Genomic DNA, 17,112 nt, shown 5'->3' on the forward strand with positions numbered 1-17,112 from the left:
GCTTTTTTAAGCTGATTTCAACAGTAGCAGCGCTTGACACCATGGCCTGCCTGAACCAAAGCTATGCTCAACTTCAGACAGAACCACTTTTTCAAAAACACTTCTTAGCAGCTTTTAATTAGATTAGAATTTTAATTAATTTTATTAGAAGTAAGGACCTGTTCTGGGGTCCCCCTGCCCTTCAACATGCTTACGTGGAATGCGTTAAACCGGAACAACACCCCCTGCCCTTCCTGTGCATACAAGGAAGACTTGAGGCAGGGAGAGCAGCAGCAAAAGAAAACAAAACCCCAAAATGACCATACCAGGCAGACTGCCCTGGTCTTCCAAGGCTCCTTGGAAGAGCCGAAGGAGGAGCCAAGACGCAAATTGGGTGGAGAGGAACTAAGATGGAGAAATTGAAATTTATCAAGGTTATAATCGGGTATAATCAGGTTCACGCTTAACAGTTTAATTGAAGCCAGCAGATCAGAGAGCACTCGTAGCCTTTTGAGCATGCAGAATAATAGATGCTCTCTAGAATGGGTGAAGCGGTCCTTGCTGCTCCTGTGCACAGGGAATGGGCTGTAAAACGACCTGGAGGAAGCTTGCAGTATTGGCAGAGGAGGCGAAAGCATGAAGCAAACCAAGCTTAGGACATTGTTTTCCCCTCCTCCGTGGCAAAAAGATTCTCGTCCTGGTTGGCTTGAGGTCGGCTTTTCAAGTAATGCCTCATGGAAGACATAGGACAAAAATCAGTATTATTTTCAGATATCAGAATTTTTGTTCCATCCCTGGCTCTAGAAAAGTGGTGTGTATAAGACTTAACATCAGATATGGTGAGGTTTTGTGAGGGATCGAAAGCTTCCATGCGTGTAGTGAATTCACCACCTCTGAGAAACCCCTAAAAGGCTGTGAGAAACACTGTTTCTAATAAAAAGATCACAATAAGGACCAAAGCGCCCAGCCCTTAAGTGCGGGATATGTTTGTGCAGAAGTGGGAGAGTGAGAGAAGCCAAATATCCTTGCCTTGAGGTTTCTCTCTCTTAAGGCCATTCAGCAGGAGATGGATCAAAAACTGTCACAGAGAAGGCTGCACCAAAAGAGGTGAAGTGAGCCCATGCAGAATCGTACGTTTTTAATGTGAATTTGGCTAAGAGGGAGTGCATATCTCGAGATGAGGACAGCATGTACGATTGTAGTGGTGAACTTAGCACTGTTTGATTGAATGGAGGGCAGGTCAGGCTGGATGGCGCCACCTCTGGGCACAGATGGTGAAATGTCTGAAAGTCAATCGAGACAGGGAATCAGCAATCTTGTTATCTAAGCCAGGAATGTGAAACGCTCAAACAATAAACTTACCCAACACTGAACACTATGTGATGCGCCTCATGAATCTATTGATAAATGAGACTGAAGAATGTCCTTTGTTAATGATAACAGTTGCTTTATTGTCACAATAAAACAAAATTTGTTTCCTAGACCAGTGCTTTTCCCACAAAAGACAAGCAATGAATATTGGGTATAACTCCATGACTGCAATAGAAGACACGTTGGGTGGCAGTGATAATAGTTCTTTTGGCCATACTTCAGCGAACCCTTTATCCTTGAAAAAGAGGGGGCTGCATCCATACAGAGCTGAAGAGCAAGAGAGGATTTGAGAGCGTCGATTTGAGAGCGTCAATATAAAAGAAAGAAACATCATTCCAAGCATTGCACAGGAGGGACCAGAACCGGAGCTCCTACTGGCAGCCAGCGTCCAGAGTCACCGCATCAAGGAGCCTCGCCAAGTCTGTGGCGAGGCTCCTAAACATAGGAAACAAAGGAGTGGCCATGGGGGATAACACACATGGCAAAATTTAAATGACCAAGCAGGGAAAGCAGGTCCCTCTTCAACATGACAGGCGCTGTACAGGCTTCATGCAAGATCTTGTGAATGCGACCCAACTTATCGAGAGGGAGAGATGCTTGCATCAGTTCGCTGTCCAAAACAATGCCCAAAAACTCAAAGAGGACCCACATTCTTTCCGCAGATAGAGGAACACCCAGTCTCCCAAAAGTTTGCATGAGAGCAGAGATACACCTATCCGGCCAGGATAATCCACTAGCAGGAAATCGTCCAAAAGATAAAGCACAAAGGAGGCTTTAAGAGGAGGAAGAGAGGTCGATGATAAGGCACTTTTTACCAGAGTACTTGCAAGTAGCCACACCTAAAGGGCTGATACGAGCAACCAGAAAAAGGAGAGGTAGCAAACATACCGACCATAAACCCCTTCAAAACCTCTTTCTCCAGAAAGGCATCAACCACCGCAAGCTCCTGCAACGCAGATTGCAAATTGTGGGAAATGAACAACACGTCAGGCAACCAACACAGTCCTGCCAAGAACCCATGAACCAGACCTGTAAGCAAATAATTCACAAAACACCGGTCGGGATGCTTCTTGAGAGCCCTCCCCAACTCAGGGACATTAACTGAATTTACGCACATTTTCATTGAAATTGTAACACAATGGAGTAGACAGAGGAGTCACCTTGGTCTCCCCGGGTTGGGGACAAAGCCCGGGCGGAGGTCCAGACACCACAGTTTTGCAGCACAGAGTAGAAGAATGAGAGAAAGAGCCACAGACAGAGCAGGACAGAGTCGGATGAGCAGTTAAATTTCTACTTATGAGGGCCAAATCAACAACAGACCCGTCCCTGGTTTAACCTCTGAATGTACATGGCAGCCTTCGCAGAGAAGGACCTGTGATAGTCGTAAAAAAGCCTCCCCCCATCTCAGAAATGATTGCCAGATTATGTGTCCAGTTCAGCCCGGCGGGACGGATAGACCTTGCAGATGACAGAACACACCAGAGGCCACAGTAAATTCAGCAAAAGTCAGAGCTTTAGACAGACGGGTGTCGCTGTCCTTCAGCACAACTGACACATCCCCACAATCAACAATATGCTTGTCATTCAGATCAGAGCAGAGCAAGATCTTGACAAGATTAACGTCATTACCTGCAAGAATATGGCCCCTAGGCTGGGGGAGAGTGCAGCAGCAGGAGGGAAGAAGGGGACCCTTGTCGAGAACTTGACTGCAGTTCCCAGCGACCTCCGCGGGATAACGACGTCATCGGGGCCAGGGAGAAGGACGTCATTGGGCCCCGACGTGGACGCTGCCGTGCGGCGGAGGAGGAAGATGCAGCGGATTCAAGAGCCTGGATCATGCCGTTGAGCGATGACTGCATGCCAGCCAAGGGCAACAAGCCTGTATCCACCCCCGGATCAACGGTGCAGGACCCGGAAGGTGGAGCCTTCAAGTCCAAGCAGGCTCGTATTCTACGAGCCTGCTTGGACAGTGGAACGGCAATCAGAACAGGAGCAGCAGCAGAGGCGCGGACGCTGTGCTTCCTCTTCTCGGTGGCTTTCCCAGCAACAGAGGGAGTGCAATCAGCAACAGACAGCTCCATAGGGACATGGGCCATGAGCAATTCACAGAGATCATCACGAGAGGTGTCACAAGGAAACGGAACATCATGGTCGAACAAGGCCTCCAGCAGCCAGGGCACTGGCCAGTCATCAACACAGGGAGAAACATGACTGCTATTAGCCAAACAAGAGCTCTGGCGAACTGACGCAGTGCTCCCATCAGCAACGGCCCGACAGCATTGGAGCGATGAGGCAAAACACCAGTCTAGGACAGCGATGAGGCAAAACACCAGTCTAGCCACAGATCCTCATCGCAAATAGGGACCAGCGGCATGCAGAGGAAACAGGAAAGAGCAGGCAGGCTAGAGCAGCTTATATAAGGTGGCGCAAGTGAGTTAGCGAATCAGATGCTTAGAGGTGAATCGGCTGGCCATCAGCTGATGAGGCTTGCATGATATCAGCTGATATCAACAGTAGCAGCACTTGACACTGTGGCCTGCCTGAACTAACGCTATGCTCAATTTTGTTCATTTTGCTGCGTACACACCAAGCCGATGGTCGGTTTGCAGTGAGCGTGACACTAGTCGCTGCAGTGTGTTTCGCAGTGTTGGCCCTTGTAGGCCTTTCTCAGCCCTTGACAGCCCTTTTTTTCAGTCAACTCAGCATGTTGAATTGGTGTTGGAGAGCTTGTGGGTGAGAGGAATCACTCTCACTGTTTTGTCATCACTGCTTTTGGCTAAACTAAGTCGAACTCTGCTGGACCTTTCTTCATGTCCATTATCAGTTTAAATGTGCCATGCCATGCCAAACCGCACCCAGGGTGGACCCTCTCTGAAGTAGGTCCATAAACACAAATAGCCTTCCTCAAGCGCAGCCCCGAAACAAGCATGTTTTTGTGAATTCACACCTCTCCTTGTCTGTCTGCGCAAAGACTCTTTCAAATGTCTGTTTGTGTTCAGCTATCAGTACTTCTGTTGTTTCTATCTAGCTGAATCTCTGTGGTCTCCCTGTTTTACTTTTGGTGTTTGCTTTATTTTACTTATTTATGTTTGATTTTAAGTTGCAGCCGAAACACAAAATGTCTTTATTTTGCTCCTTCACAATAAAAGCATTACATAACAAAATAATGGGGGCTTTTATTGTGAAGATCTTTAGGAAATTAACTATGTTTATCACTGTAATTAGCTGAATTTTGTTAACAGCTTATCTTTAATTAAAAAAAAACAAGTCTACTGAAGGAGGAGGAAAGTAAAAGCAGAAACAGCCTCAGAGTGAGATGTCAGATGAAAAGCTGCAGACAGCAGACTCTTACTGACAGCTCACCTCTATCAGGTCAACTTACTCACCACCAGTACTTCTGTAGGTGATGAAGTTTACATGTTTGAGGTGAGGTGAAAAAAAAACACACAAGGAAACCCCCACTGCTAATCAAAATGTTGGTGATTACAAAGGGCTAACATATGAAAAACAATATTTTCAGTAAAAAAAAGTGTGGAATGAAACTTTAATTCTGTTGCTTTTCATCTTCTTGCCATGTAGAAATATCCTTTTTATACATTTATGCACTTACGTTTTTGGGTCTTTTCAGCTTTATTACCCTGTTTTAAACATTTGTTAGAAAAGTAATCAAACGCCAAGAAGCAGCATGACCACCACAATGGTCAAGAAGCAGCATCTGATTGGCAGTTCAGCTCAGCACATGAGAAGAGAAACAGATGTGTTTAAAGTGAATAAAGGTTTAAAGTCTAAAGGGAATTAAATCAAAACAAACATGTCAGATCTGATCTATAGCAGAGACCTTTCTGACAGTTTGTATTGTTGCTAAACACCTTTTGTTTTTTCAACATTAGAATGTTTTTTTATGTGCTAACTGAGTCATGACAGTCCTCCAGTGTCACTTTTGAATGACAATTACAAACGGCCGCTGTCTGCTGCTTTAGAGGGTTGTTTCCTCTTACACAGGTGCAGATCAGACATGCTGGTTGGCTGTCGGTTGTGGTCTTTATGGTTTGTTCATGTATTACTTTATGGCCAAGACACAGCAACATGACGCCACAACAGACAGCTTTTCGGAACGTTAGTTTTTTGATGTCAGTTTGGTGTGTCTGGGCCTTTAAAAGAACTTAACTGCAAAATGTGAATGTTGGATGTGTATGATAGATAATACATCATAATACAATACACCAGCCTGTTCGGATCACTGGAGTCATGAGTGTTTCTGTGCACTCAGGTTTCGTGTGCTAACAGAGATCCTGAAGCCTGACATGCCAGATGCTACAGTGTCCCTCAAGGGTCCAGAATACATTGATGTCCCTGCTTTAGCTAAGAGAGACTACAAGATGTCTTTCTTTGCTTACAAAGAAGGGCAGTACAACACCAAGGTTCGATCACACACACATTTCTGTGACCAGATCTGAATATATATTTCTGAGCCTTTTCCTTACATCACCTTTTAACTCTTCTCTTCAGGTGACATTTCACAGTGAGTTGTCCAGCGAGTACTTGTTCTACCTCATTAACTTTGAAGCCACGCCTCCAGGAGTCCTGTCTACCACAGAGCTGGTGACTTCAGTCCGGCAGACAGCCTCAGCCACGATAGAGGTGGAGAATCCCCTGAGCACAGCTGTCTGCTTCAGTACTGAGTGTAAATGCCCTGACATCAGTGCCCCGTCTCAGCACACTGTACAAGCACAGTCCAAGGTGGAAACTCATGGGATCTATTCCTGCACTACACATACAGCTGTGTGCTCACTAACAACCTTTATTGATACTCTGTGTGTGTGTGTTTTTGTGTGTGGGGTGGGGGGGGGGTCCTGTTTGTAGGGTTCTCTGAGTTTAAAGTACCAGCCGCTCTGTGTGGGTGAGACTACAGCCAGGCTGACTCTGTGCAGTAATGATCTGGGCCAGTTCCATTACAATCTGCTTCTCAGAGCTCTGCCCCCACTACCAGAGAAAACTGTCCACTTCAGCACTTCTTTGGGCAGCAGCCACTCTGTTCTTGTTAAGTTCACAAACTACTCCCGCTACAAAACTGAGTGCAAGGTAAGAAAACATTAAGCATATCCCTCCGTGTTTGAAATGTAATGCACACACCATGTTCTTGTGATACTATATGTTTTGTTGGCTCTTAAATTTTCCTTTTGTCTGCCAGTTCTGACTCCATGCCAACTATAACTCAGGGTGGAGACATTATGTTTTCATGTTGTCCATCTGTTCCATTGTTGCGAATACAATATCTCAAGAATGCCAATGTGCACTCAAGGATGAACTTATGGGACTTTGGTCAAAGGTCAAGGTCACTGTGACCTTATGTCCTTCATATTCTCATGAATGTGATATCTCAAGAACACCTTCAGGAAATATCTTCAAATTTGGCACAAACATCCAGTTGAACTTAAGAATGAACTAATCAGAATTTGGTGGTCAAATGTTAAAGGTTTTGGAAGGTCTGGGCAATATGGCCTAAAAATAAAATCTCTGATTTTTTCCACACCAAACTCGGTGGAGAAAAAGATGGCGGAGAAGAGAGCCTTGGGGGTAGCTAAATGGTCTAGACTGGAGGAGAAAGTGTGATTGTAGTAATTGATGAGATTGTGGACAGTGAAGTAGAGACTTCAGCAGGGCAGATGACTTTGATGTTTCTAAAGGTGATTGTCTGTCTGAATCTCCAAGGAGGAGGACAAAGGGTGATGTGGCAGATAACTAGGTGACAAAGTGGGAGAAGTCAGACAGAAATGAGGGGTTAGGTTTGGTGGGGGGCGGTAGATGATGGCCGTGACAAGGGGGGTTGGACCAGGGAGTTTGAAGGCTAGGTGGTCGAATGAGTGAGCAGGAGGGATGGTGATGGGGATGAAGATAAAATCCTTCTTAAAAACAGCAGCAACACCACCTCCCCGTCCCTCAGGATGTGATTGAAATACGAGTATCCCGTGGGAATGGTTTGGTTAAGCGTTAAATAGTCCAGCGGTTTATGCCAAGTTTCAGTAAAACAGAGGAAATCCAAGTTATTGTCTGTAATGAGTTCGTTTAAAATTAGGGTTTTATTGTTGAGGGAACGGGTGTTAAGGAGGGCGAGTTTTAGGTGAGTCTGCTTGCTGATTGGTTGTGGAGGAGACAGACGGACATTGGGGCTGGGCTGTCTCGCGTGCTGTTTGTTGTGATGACGTTGTGGGAAGTTGCGGAAGCGGTAGGACCATACAGAGGGAATGGAGTTTGGGGATGAGAAATTGTAGTTAAATAAACGCCCGGAGCTTCTTTGACAACAGGAATGGAGGTCTACGTGGTTGTGGAAGTGTTGTGGATCCGTGGTGGAAGTGAAAAATGGGGCATGACAGAATACGGTGGCCGTGGAATCCGGCTGGGGAGCAGGGAGGAGGACACAAGCTTGGAGCTAGTGGCTGGATCTCCAGGCACGGAATTCAAAAGGAGGAAGGCCCAGGAGTAACAGCAGCATGCCAGTGAGCTGAAAAAGAGGGGAAAACCAGAGCCAGCAAAGCGGCAGTAGATGGTGGAAAAGCAGGGGGGCACTGAGGCCGAGGTGCGGACAGAAGAACCCAGGGAGATGACTTACACGCCCGGGCTCTAATAGGAGCCCACAGCGGTGAATGGGTAGAAGAATATTCAGCACAGGAGTCGGTAGAAACTTATCACGGAGGGATTCAGCACGGTAAGTTTAGGTCCGATTTTGTTATCTTCAGACGGAGGTGAAAGATGTCCGTGGGAGGGGCTATATATTATATGGGCTCCGTATGTTTAGCGATATGCAGCGCAGCTGCATCAGTAACAGTTCTACAGCAGAATGCTTTCCTGTCATACCTGACGAAACGGGAAAACGATTCCACCAATGTCGGCTGCTTTTTACCTGCTGTTTGTGCATCTCAGAGTGAGACACATTTCTACCACTCGGTTGCCGCAGGTCGAGATGCAGAAATAAATCGGTCGTGTTGCTGTCTTTAGTTGTAACAGCCTTTAAACTAACTTGGCAGTGGACTGTGGTTTGTTCCAGATCTGATGCCACAAAACAGAACCAGTTCCAAACGAGGCATGCACAGTCAGGAACATATAGTAGAGATTTAAGATTTACCAGTCCGACCTTCACCTATGGCCATTAGTCAAGTCAAGTCAAGTCAATTTTATTTATAAAGCCCATTTCACAAAACAGGGTTTGCCTCAGAGGGCTTTACAGTGTACGACATCCCTCTGCCCTTAGACCCTCACATCACCTAAGGAAAAACTCCCAAAAAAGAACTGCAGAACTGAAGAAATAAAAGGAAGGAACCACAGGAAGAGCAGCAGAGGATGATGAGGTATCCCTCTTCCAGGACGGACAGACGTGCAATAGATGTCGTAAATAGCAGTTAAATTACAATAATGACAAAAAGGAAAATTAGTATGTCACATTAAAATATGATCTCCTGGCCTAATTTTCAAGTCAGAGTATTAAAGACTGCATCCTTGATATGCAGCAAGAGTGAATTCATAATAATCTGTATTATGACATTTATTTCCACTGTAGCAGATTTGTCAGCTGTGATTCAAGATTAGTAATACTGTTTACACCAAATTCCTACTCTACCTTGTTATGTAACCTAAAATAGTGACATCAGACACTGTTTGCCTTTTTTTGTGTGGAAGCAGAGGACATTAGTGGTCCTCGTGGTTTCAGAATGATGATGACAGTTGGAGAATAATTAGATATGAAATAGGACCTAAGCTGTATAGGATGATTTTTTTGCCTTGCAAAGTATCATATTTTTCCCCAAATGATTAACAGTTTCTTAGGCATTCTGTTACCTGAAATTGCATAAAAATAGTGCATATAGGAGGTTAAAGGTAGATTTAGTATTCATTAGTTCGTTTTTTAAACCTTGTTTAAAAGACGAAATTACATTTGTCCTTGATCCTGCTACATCTTTGGAGTTGAAGAATGAGTTGATTAAAAACAGCAGCTACTTTGAAAGATTCCATCCAGTTCTTTGGGCATGTTGCAGATAATGGTATATTCAATTCCTGCAGTGCAATTTTTGAATTTGCATCAGTCTTGTGTCCTTATGGCTCCCAACAAGGTCAGCCCATACAGTGCAACAGCCTGATCCGGAATGTTAGGGGTTAACCATGTCTCTGTGAAGATGTGCACAGAGCAGTCTCTGATCTCCTGTTGCTGAGTGAGCCTTAATCACATCTCATTCACTTTATTCTCCTACGACCGGACATTAATCAGAAGAAGGCTTATTTGGTCCAAGTCGGGTCAGCCTCACCCTGATGTTGGCTTTCCTCCCTCTCTTTGTCAGTTGCTCTCGGCTTCCTTTCTCCCCTCTGAGCTGGCTGGCCGCTCAGCGTATGCTATTGGTGGGGATCTTCTCATGGTTTGCTGCAATCCAGTCCAAACCCCACACAACTTTTCCAGATGTTGATAAGTGCCTCTCTATCGTAGAAAAGTCGGGCTTCAGCAGAAGGGGTAATGGTGTCGAAAAAAATAGCAAAATATAGCAAAAAATTAGCAAGGATTTGAGGAGCTACTGGCATCTACATGCGCTGCCATCATCGTAGCAACCAGCTTCTGTATATGGCCTGTAATTAATACAGCAACACTAGTACTTTGCATTCTTGCATAATTAAGGAGCCTCTGTTTAAATGCTATGTCTGTGATATGCTATCGACTGTTTGCTAACATCAGTTTATTCTCCATAGAAGAAGGTAGGTGACTAACTCAGAAGCTGGACAACTGAAAAAATATTTAAATAATCCATTCATTTCTTAGATCTTTAGTGTATTGCCACAAGTCTCTGTCTGAACTGTCAAACTGACATTTGATTTAGTTTCTATTATACTTTCCCAGCTGAATAAATCCAATAAACTACAAAATTATTGCAGAGAATGTGCGTGCTGACAGTTGCTTTATTTAACACAGGGCCTTTACATTGGAGTGAAAGTGAAATGAAAAATTGGGCCCAACCTTAGACATCACAGCTGTCCGCAATTGACTGAAATTTTCATTCTGAACAAGCTCCTCCTTGTCATCTCTCCGCTGCAGACTGATCACCCAGAATTCATCGTGGACAAAAGTGTTGGTGTTTCTCCAGGATTCCAGGTGGGATCAGAGGCCAGCGTGGAGGTTTGTTTTGAACCTTATCAGCTGGGGAAAGTGAGAAGCCAGCTCAGCCTGTCCTCAGGAGTCGGTGGTGAATACATCTTTCCCTTGCATGGGATCTGCCTCCCTCCTAAAGCCCAGGGCCCGTTTAACATCATTGACAGTAGAAGCATGACTATCCCTTTCAAGAATGTATTCCTGCAGACCACCACTTTCTCTTTCCAGGTAAAGAAGAGTGGATTGAAATTGGAAATGTGCTATTTTTGTGAAATATGAATGAAAGCGACCAATAGCATTCCAATACAGACCTTTGTATTTGCATTTGTTGAAATTCAAGGAAATAACTGCTTGGCAGCGGTGGGTGCACTGGCACCAGGCAGCCTGGAACAGCTACAGTAAAGACAGTGGTGCAGTCTGCCTATTAAAAGCACATGTTTAGACTGCAACTCCTCACATCTCCAGCTTCTACACAATGCTTCAGTTTGATCAGTGTGCTTGTCTGTAACTGATTTAACCTGAGTCTTATTCACCCTGCTCCCAGGTGGACAACCCCTGTTTTACCGTCAAAGGGGTGGATGCCATCCTCTCCAAACACTCCCAAAACATCCTGGTATCCTTCAAAGCCCCTCCAGGAGGCTCTCCAGGGCCGTGGTTTGGCAAGCTGACAATCTCCAGCCAGCACTCTGAAGGCCACGGCAGACCTTGTTCTTGGATCTATTACCTGAAAGGCCACCGCCCCGAGTCATCTTAGAGCAGCGCAAACTTTTTATTTTAAGGTTCCATTTCTGTTTACTCTTGCAGAATGTTTTATTTCTTTGTGTTCTAGCCAATGTGTTGTTTACATGCAATGCAATAAATTTAATTTGTGGTAATTATCAAATGTGTGGACCTTGAACTAATGACCATGGAACAATTTGGGCCCTGAGGCTGAACCAGTTAGGAACCCTTGTCTTAGAGAGACATATTTACAACAGACACAAACAGATGCCAAACTAAATGCACACAAGAAACCATTTCAGCTGTTCCTTTTGTCAGGCTTTATTTTAATAAAGCCTGACAAAAGGAACAAAATGTACAACATGAAAATACAGTTTCTATTTTCTTTGGGAAAAACTAAGTGAATGCAACAAATAACATCTAACATAAATTAAGACACAATTGCATATCAATATACTGTTGTGTTCAGGAGTTTACGTACATTTGTAAAGAACGTGCAGTTTTGAGTTTCTTATAATTTCCACAACTCTCATTTTTCTGTGATGGAATAATTAGAGCATATACTACTTTGTCTCAAGAAATGCTGATCAATTTTAGTTGTTTTATTATTTTATAGTTGGTCTTCTGAAAATGTGGCCCAATTTGCTTGGTCAAAATATAGATAAAGCAATGCTAGTATTTGGTTAAATATCCCAAGGGACATTTTGCCATAATTAGGAAATTTTGGTAGCCATCCATAAGCTTATAGCCAGCCTTTGGTAGAATCTTTGACCCCTCCTCTTGACAGAATGTGTGCAGTTTAACTACATTTGTTAGCTTTCTGGCATAGACTGTTTTCTTCAGCAAAGTCCTCAACTAAACCCCATTATGGGGTTATATAGGACATTATAGGACTTTGCTGGAATGTCATGCCAAACCTTAAATCTTGATTTAGCCTCTCATTCTATTCTTACAAAGAATTCCTTGTACAGTTAATCTTGGGACATGTAGCTACATTGAAATGGTTCCAAGTGACTCTCCTGACTTGTCAAAGTCAATGATTGAATGAAGTCTTTTTCAGATCTATACTGAGCTGACTTTCCTATTGTGGTGATTGTGGCTGAATGCATCAAACAAGCCCTGTTTACATGGGCTCAGAAAGGTCACCAGCTGTCCAATCATCATGAGAAGTTAAGAGGCCATGCCACAAAGCAAATTTGATTGACACAACTTTGCACAATTTCACCAAAATTGATTATTCAGGTTGCTGTGTGTTTATTTTTGACCCAACAGATTTGGACTCAGAAAACCCTTAATAAATTCAGAAAAGTTCCAAAGTTGCTCTAATCTAATCACTGAAAAATAAGAGTTGCAGTAATTATTGAGATCTGAAGACTGTCCAAAACATGCATGTTTTTTAAAAGTAAAAAGCAGATTTATTTGTCTTTTTTTTAAAACGTAGTTTATAAAAATACATTTAAAGTTGTCCCTAAAGCCTACTACATCTTTTGGCGTTGAAGGAGAAGTTGAGTAGTCTCACAGCCTGCCGGTTCGGCAGCGGATACTTCTGTTTTCCAGATGGCAGCAGGGTGAACAGACTGTGGCTGGGGTGGTTGCTGCCTTTCAGTATCTTTTGGTCTGTGTTGAGACAACTCACTTCACCAAGGTCACTGATGCTCTGTGGATGGGAACCAGTGATGTTCTGGGCAGTTTTAATCACCTGCTGTAGAGCTTTCCTGTCCTGGGCATGTGCACGAACCATGCCAAGCCTGACCCCGGGGCCGGTGCCCGCTGCACCACACTGACTCCAAACACAAGAAGCCATGCCAAACATTAACAAAAATAAATAAATAAATAAAAACAGTAGAGAGTAAGAAAAAAATAAAACAAGGAGCACCTCACTTCCTTTGCTTAAACGAGACAATTCTCAGGTCCGTCTGTCACTGGCCATGTCACTTTTAGTGTGCCTGAGTCCAGGTGAGAATTCCTAGCGTCATTTTTTCATAGGGAGAATTTCCACGAATGAGAAAGGGAATCCTTTTGATATTAGATTGACAATCAGGTAGTTTATGAGTGGCTTCCAAATCTTTAGAAGCAGTCGATTGTTACCCTTAAGCACTGAGCCAATCCTCTTGTGGTAACGAATAAATAATCTGTTTGTACCATGAAGTAACAGTGAGTGGGCTATCTTTGATCCATTTAAGCAGGATGCAATTTTTTTGCCAGAAGCAATAATTAATCCAATAATCTAAATTTGAGAGGGAAGTGACAGATCCATAGAGGGTTGATTTAAAAGAAAAAGCTCAGCATCGTTTTTAATTCTTTTTTAATTTTAATTCTAATCTTGAAAATGCAGATAAGTTACTTAGCATTGCAATTCCATAAATGAGAAATGTATTTACATTGCCAAAAGAGATGTATACAAGTCCCCTTTTCTCTCTGACATTTTGGACAGAGGGGTGAAAAATTATGATTCATTTTGTTCCGCATAGAGGGTGTAGTATGTAATCTATAGAGGATTTTATATTGAATTTCCCTTTGTCTGTTGCAAAAGATGACTGAGTAGACACAGTTAGTGGCTTCCTGTCAATTATCCTCTATGTATATGTTGTCAAAATCCCTCTCCCATTTACATTGGATGTCATACAAACTGGTTGGACAGATAGAAGTCTGAAAGGAGTAGAAGGAAGAAATGAAATGAGCAGGATTTTGCCTGCCAGTTCAAAAGATAAGATTCTTGGGCAGAAAGTTTAGGTATCTTCCTTAAATAGATCACCTTGATGCCTTTGGTTTTCCACACATCAAAAGTTGAGTTGTCAACACTACCTGGAATAAAATCACCATTCCCATAAATGGGTGCTAGCATGGAGATTGAACCTTTTCTTCCACAAAACTGAATAACACACCTCCCAACCTCAACAGTGTAGCAGATTATTTTTAACATCTTTGGTGATAATACACATTTTGCAGGTTAGCAACCCCACAAAGAGAGGTGATGAAGCCCAAGTGTCCATACAAAAAGTCATCTTTTTGCCAACTTTTTAGCCAGCCCCAAATTAGATTGTGGCAAACCCAGGTATAGAACAATATGCTGGATAGGCTGAGGCCACCCGCTTTGGTTGACATTTGTAAAAAAAAAAAAAAAAAAAAAGAAGCTTTTTATCATTCCAGACATTTTTATTAAACATCCTCTCGATGTCTGATGCCACTTTCCTTAGACAGCCAGAGGGGCAACATCTTAACATCTGCAAGGGATACAGGAGCCAATGGAGAATATTCATTTTGATCAAACTAATCCGTCCCATAAAGGACAGGGGAAGGGCAGAATTGCTCCTGACAGCAGCTATAATTGGGGATATGTTTAGTCATGTTTAGCTTCCAGAGTTCAGTCAAGTTAGGGGACACTTTAACCCCAAATTTAGACCACTTGAATTGAAAATTCTCAGCAATATCCTGTTTGTCAGGCTCACTAATTGGCCTTGCCGCTGATTTACCTGAGTCAACAAACTCAAGAGGATTTAGGGGACAACAGAAACAGAAGAATATTATCAGCATAAAGAGTAATTTTGTGGATGGTGCCCCCAACTGAGACCCCTTTAATGTCTTTATGAAGCCTAATGGCTACCACAAGGGGGTCTAGTGCAGTGGCAAACAATAATGGACTAAGGGTGAAGGCCTGTCTGGTACCCCTAGCCAGCAGAGAGGGTTCAGCACGGAGGCCGTTTGTGATGATGCAGGCAACCAGTGAGTGATAAATAGTTTGTATCCACTTGAGGAAATTACCACCTAAACCTTCAAAACATCAAGTAGAAAGCACCGTTCTACTCTTTCGAAAGCAGCAACACCACAAAAGCTTTACCACCTTTCTGAGTAGTGAGCTGGATCATGTTCAAAAGCTGTCTAATACTGGATGTTGAGAAGCGGTTCCGGATGAAACTGTCTGAGCCGGTTTGATTAAAGTTGGTAGGAGAATCTCCTTGTGAGAACCTTGGATAGTATTTTACTGTCAGCTCCGATTGGACAAATACAAAGTTACAAGCCACATTTATCTGGTGGTCTGCCTTTCTTCAGAATGAGAGATATATTGGCTAAGTTGAGAGATTGGGGTAGCTGTCCAGTGTCAAAAGAGTGACAGTACATATCTGTCAGTGGTCTAACTATAATTTAGCTAAATGTTATGTAAAAGTCAGGGCTGAACCCAGCGGGCCCAGGGGCTTTGCCCCCTTTTAATGTTGTAATAACTTCAGAAACCTCTGCTTCTATAATAGGCCTGTCAGAGGGGGACCACAATACAAATACAAAATTTATTAATGACAATTAATTAATGTCATGGGCTATCCTTTAGTAAGAAAATATTGTTTGCATCCATTCTACTCCTGGCCAGGCAAGCAAGGAGGCAACCTGGCTTACTGCCAGATTCGTAGAGTCTATGTCTGGCGGAAAAATTGAGGTTTCAGTTTTTTTAGTGATCATCTGGTCCAGAGCTGACCTAGCTGCATCCAATTGTTTTTCTATAGATTTGTAAGGATTAGACATAAACTTGGCCGACCTGGTCCGTGTATATCCATTCATTCAATTATTCACTTCCACCTGACAAACTAAAAAACAAAACAAAAAAAACAAGTGAGAATTTTGTTTGTTTTACTGTATAAACCAAATATTGAAAATTTCTTTTCTCATTATCTGCTTAAAACAAAAAAAATCAAATAAATGAGGGAACAAAAAAACAAAATAACAAGTCAAATTTACATAGCTCTTTATTTTTATTTATTTATTTTCTTGATTCTCATGGTTTCATTCTGCTGCTGCTGCTGCTCCACACCTCACGCATGCGCCACCAGAAGAGTGACGCTTACTGTTAAGAACATGATGTTAGAGTAGATTTCAAAAATGTTTCAGTGAGTGTGGTCATCAGAGCCGAGGTCACCAACTGGAAGTATGGGTGGGTGTAAAGTCCGACTTCAAGCTCAGAGTTACGACCAACTTAAAGTTGTGGCCAGTGCACCAGTTAGACTGAAGGCTTGTATCATCTTAGGGTTCAGCATCTTGGCCCAGGATACTTTGACATGTTGACTTAATGTGGATGACCTGCTCTACCACCTGTGCCAGAGCTGCTGCTGCACATTCAGATCACAGCAACACCGCCAGAGCTGGCAGACATTCCTGCAGGAAGTATGCCAATAGTACGCTCCTTCAAAACTTGGGACATCTTTAGCAGTGTGTTGTGTGATCAAACCGCACATTTTTTTGTCCTTTTATTGTGACCATCCTAAGGCACACCTGTGGAGTAATGACCCTGTCTAATCAGACATACCTGTGAGGGGGATGGATTGTCTTGGAAAAGGAGAAATGCTAACTAACGTACATTTTAACAAATTTGTGACCAAAATTTGAGAGCAATATATCCAATGAGAGCATAACAATTTCCTAGATCTAACCTAACCTGTGAAAAATGGGAGTGAAAAACACAACGTTGCCATTTTCTCTTCGCTGCTTTAACCATGTAAAAACCGAGGACAGTTATAGAGTGTTTTCACAGTATGTCATTTTATGTTCTATCTATGATTATGGACAAGAACAATAAATGCAGAAATACCTGAATGCTGATAGTTACAACTAGTAATTTGTCAAGTCAGTTTTGTGTTTACAGCAAAATGTGCAAAACAATCAGGTTTAAACACAGAGATTAGTCTACCCATCAGTTTAAACCCCTATGCAATCTTATGTGGCTCGCAAAAATCTTGAAGTTAGTATAAAATCCTGTAGAGTTCATCAAATTAAGTGTGAGAATTCTATTTATTTATTTATTTACAGAAAGCCTGTTACAAACGGAGTTCCTGGAGTGTGTGTGTATTGACCCAGCAGAGAGGCTCTCAAAAATCTTGAGCAAGTATAAAATCCTGTAGAGTTCATCAAATTAAGTTTGAGAATTCAAT

General features: G+C 42.9%; 1 protein-coding gene and 1 pseudogene across 5 annotated transcripts in view; one reads left to right on the forward strand and one right to left on the reverse strand.

The window, feature by feature from the left end:
- The window catches only part of LOC121954904 (axonemal central pair apparatus protein HYDIN), a 148,891-nt gene extending 137,531 nt beyond the window's left edge, over positions 1-11,360 (forward strand). For 4 of the 5 annotated variants that reach the window (XM_088086604.1, XM_088086608.1, XM_088086606.1 and 1 more), the window contains exons 81-85: positions 5,621-5,771; positions 5,860-6,090; positions 6,214-6,432; positions 10,424-10,705; positions 11,022-11,360. In XM_088086604.1, coding sequence (XP_087942730.1) covers positions 5,621-5,771; positions 5,860-6,090; positions 6,214-6,432; positions 10,424-10,705; positions 11,022-11,231 — 1,093 coding nt within the window. In that variant the 3' untranslated portion in view covers positions 11,232-11,360. The remainder of the gene's footprint in view (positions 1-5,620; positions 5,772-5,859; positions 6,091-6,213; positions 6,433-10,423; positions 10,706-11,021) is intronic. The other variant, XM_088086609.1, reaches the window with a different exon arrangement.
- On the reverse strand, positions 443-3,446 carry LOC148187761 (uncharacterized; annotated as a pseudogene).
- Positions 11,361-17,112: the final 5,752 nt, after the last annotated feature.

Source organism: Plectropomus leopardus, chromosome 13 (assembly GCF_026936395.1).
Source record: "Plectropomus leopardus strain MGB_pleo_1.0 chromosome 13, ASM2693639v1, whole genome shotgun sequence".
NCBI classification, from domain to species: Eukaryota; Metazoa; Chordata; class Actinopteri; order Perciformes; family Serranidae; genus Plectropomus; species Plectropomus leopardus.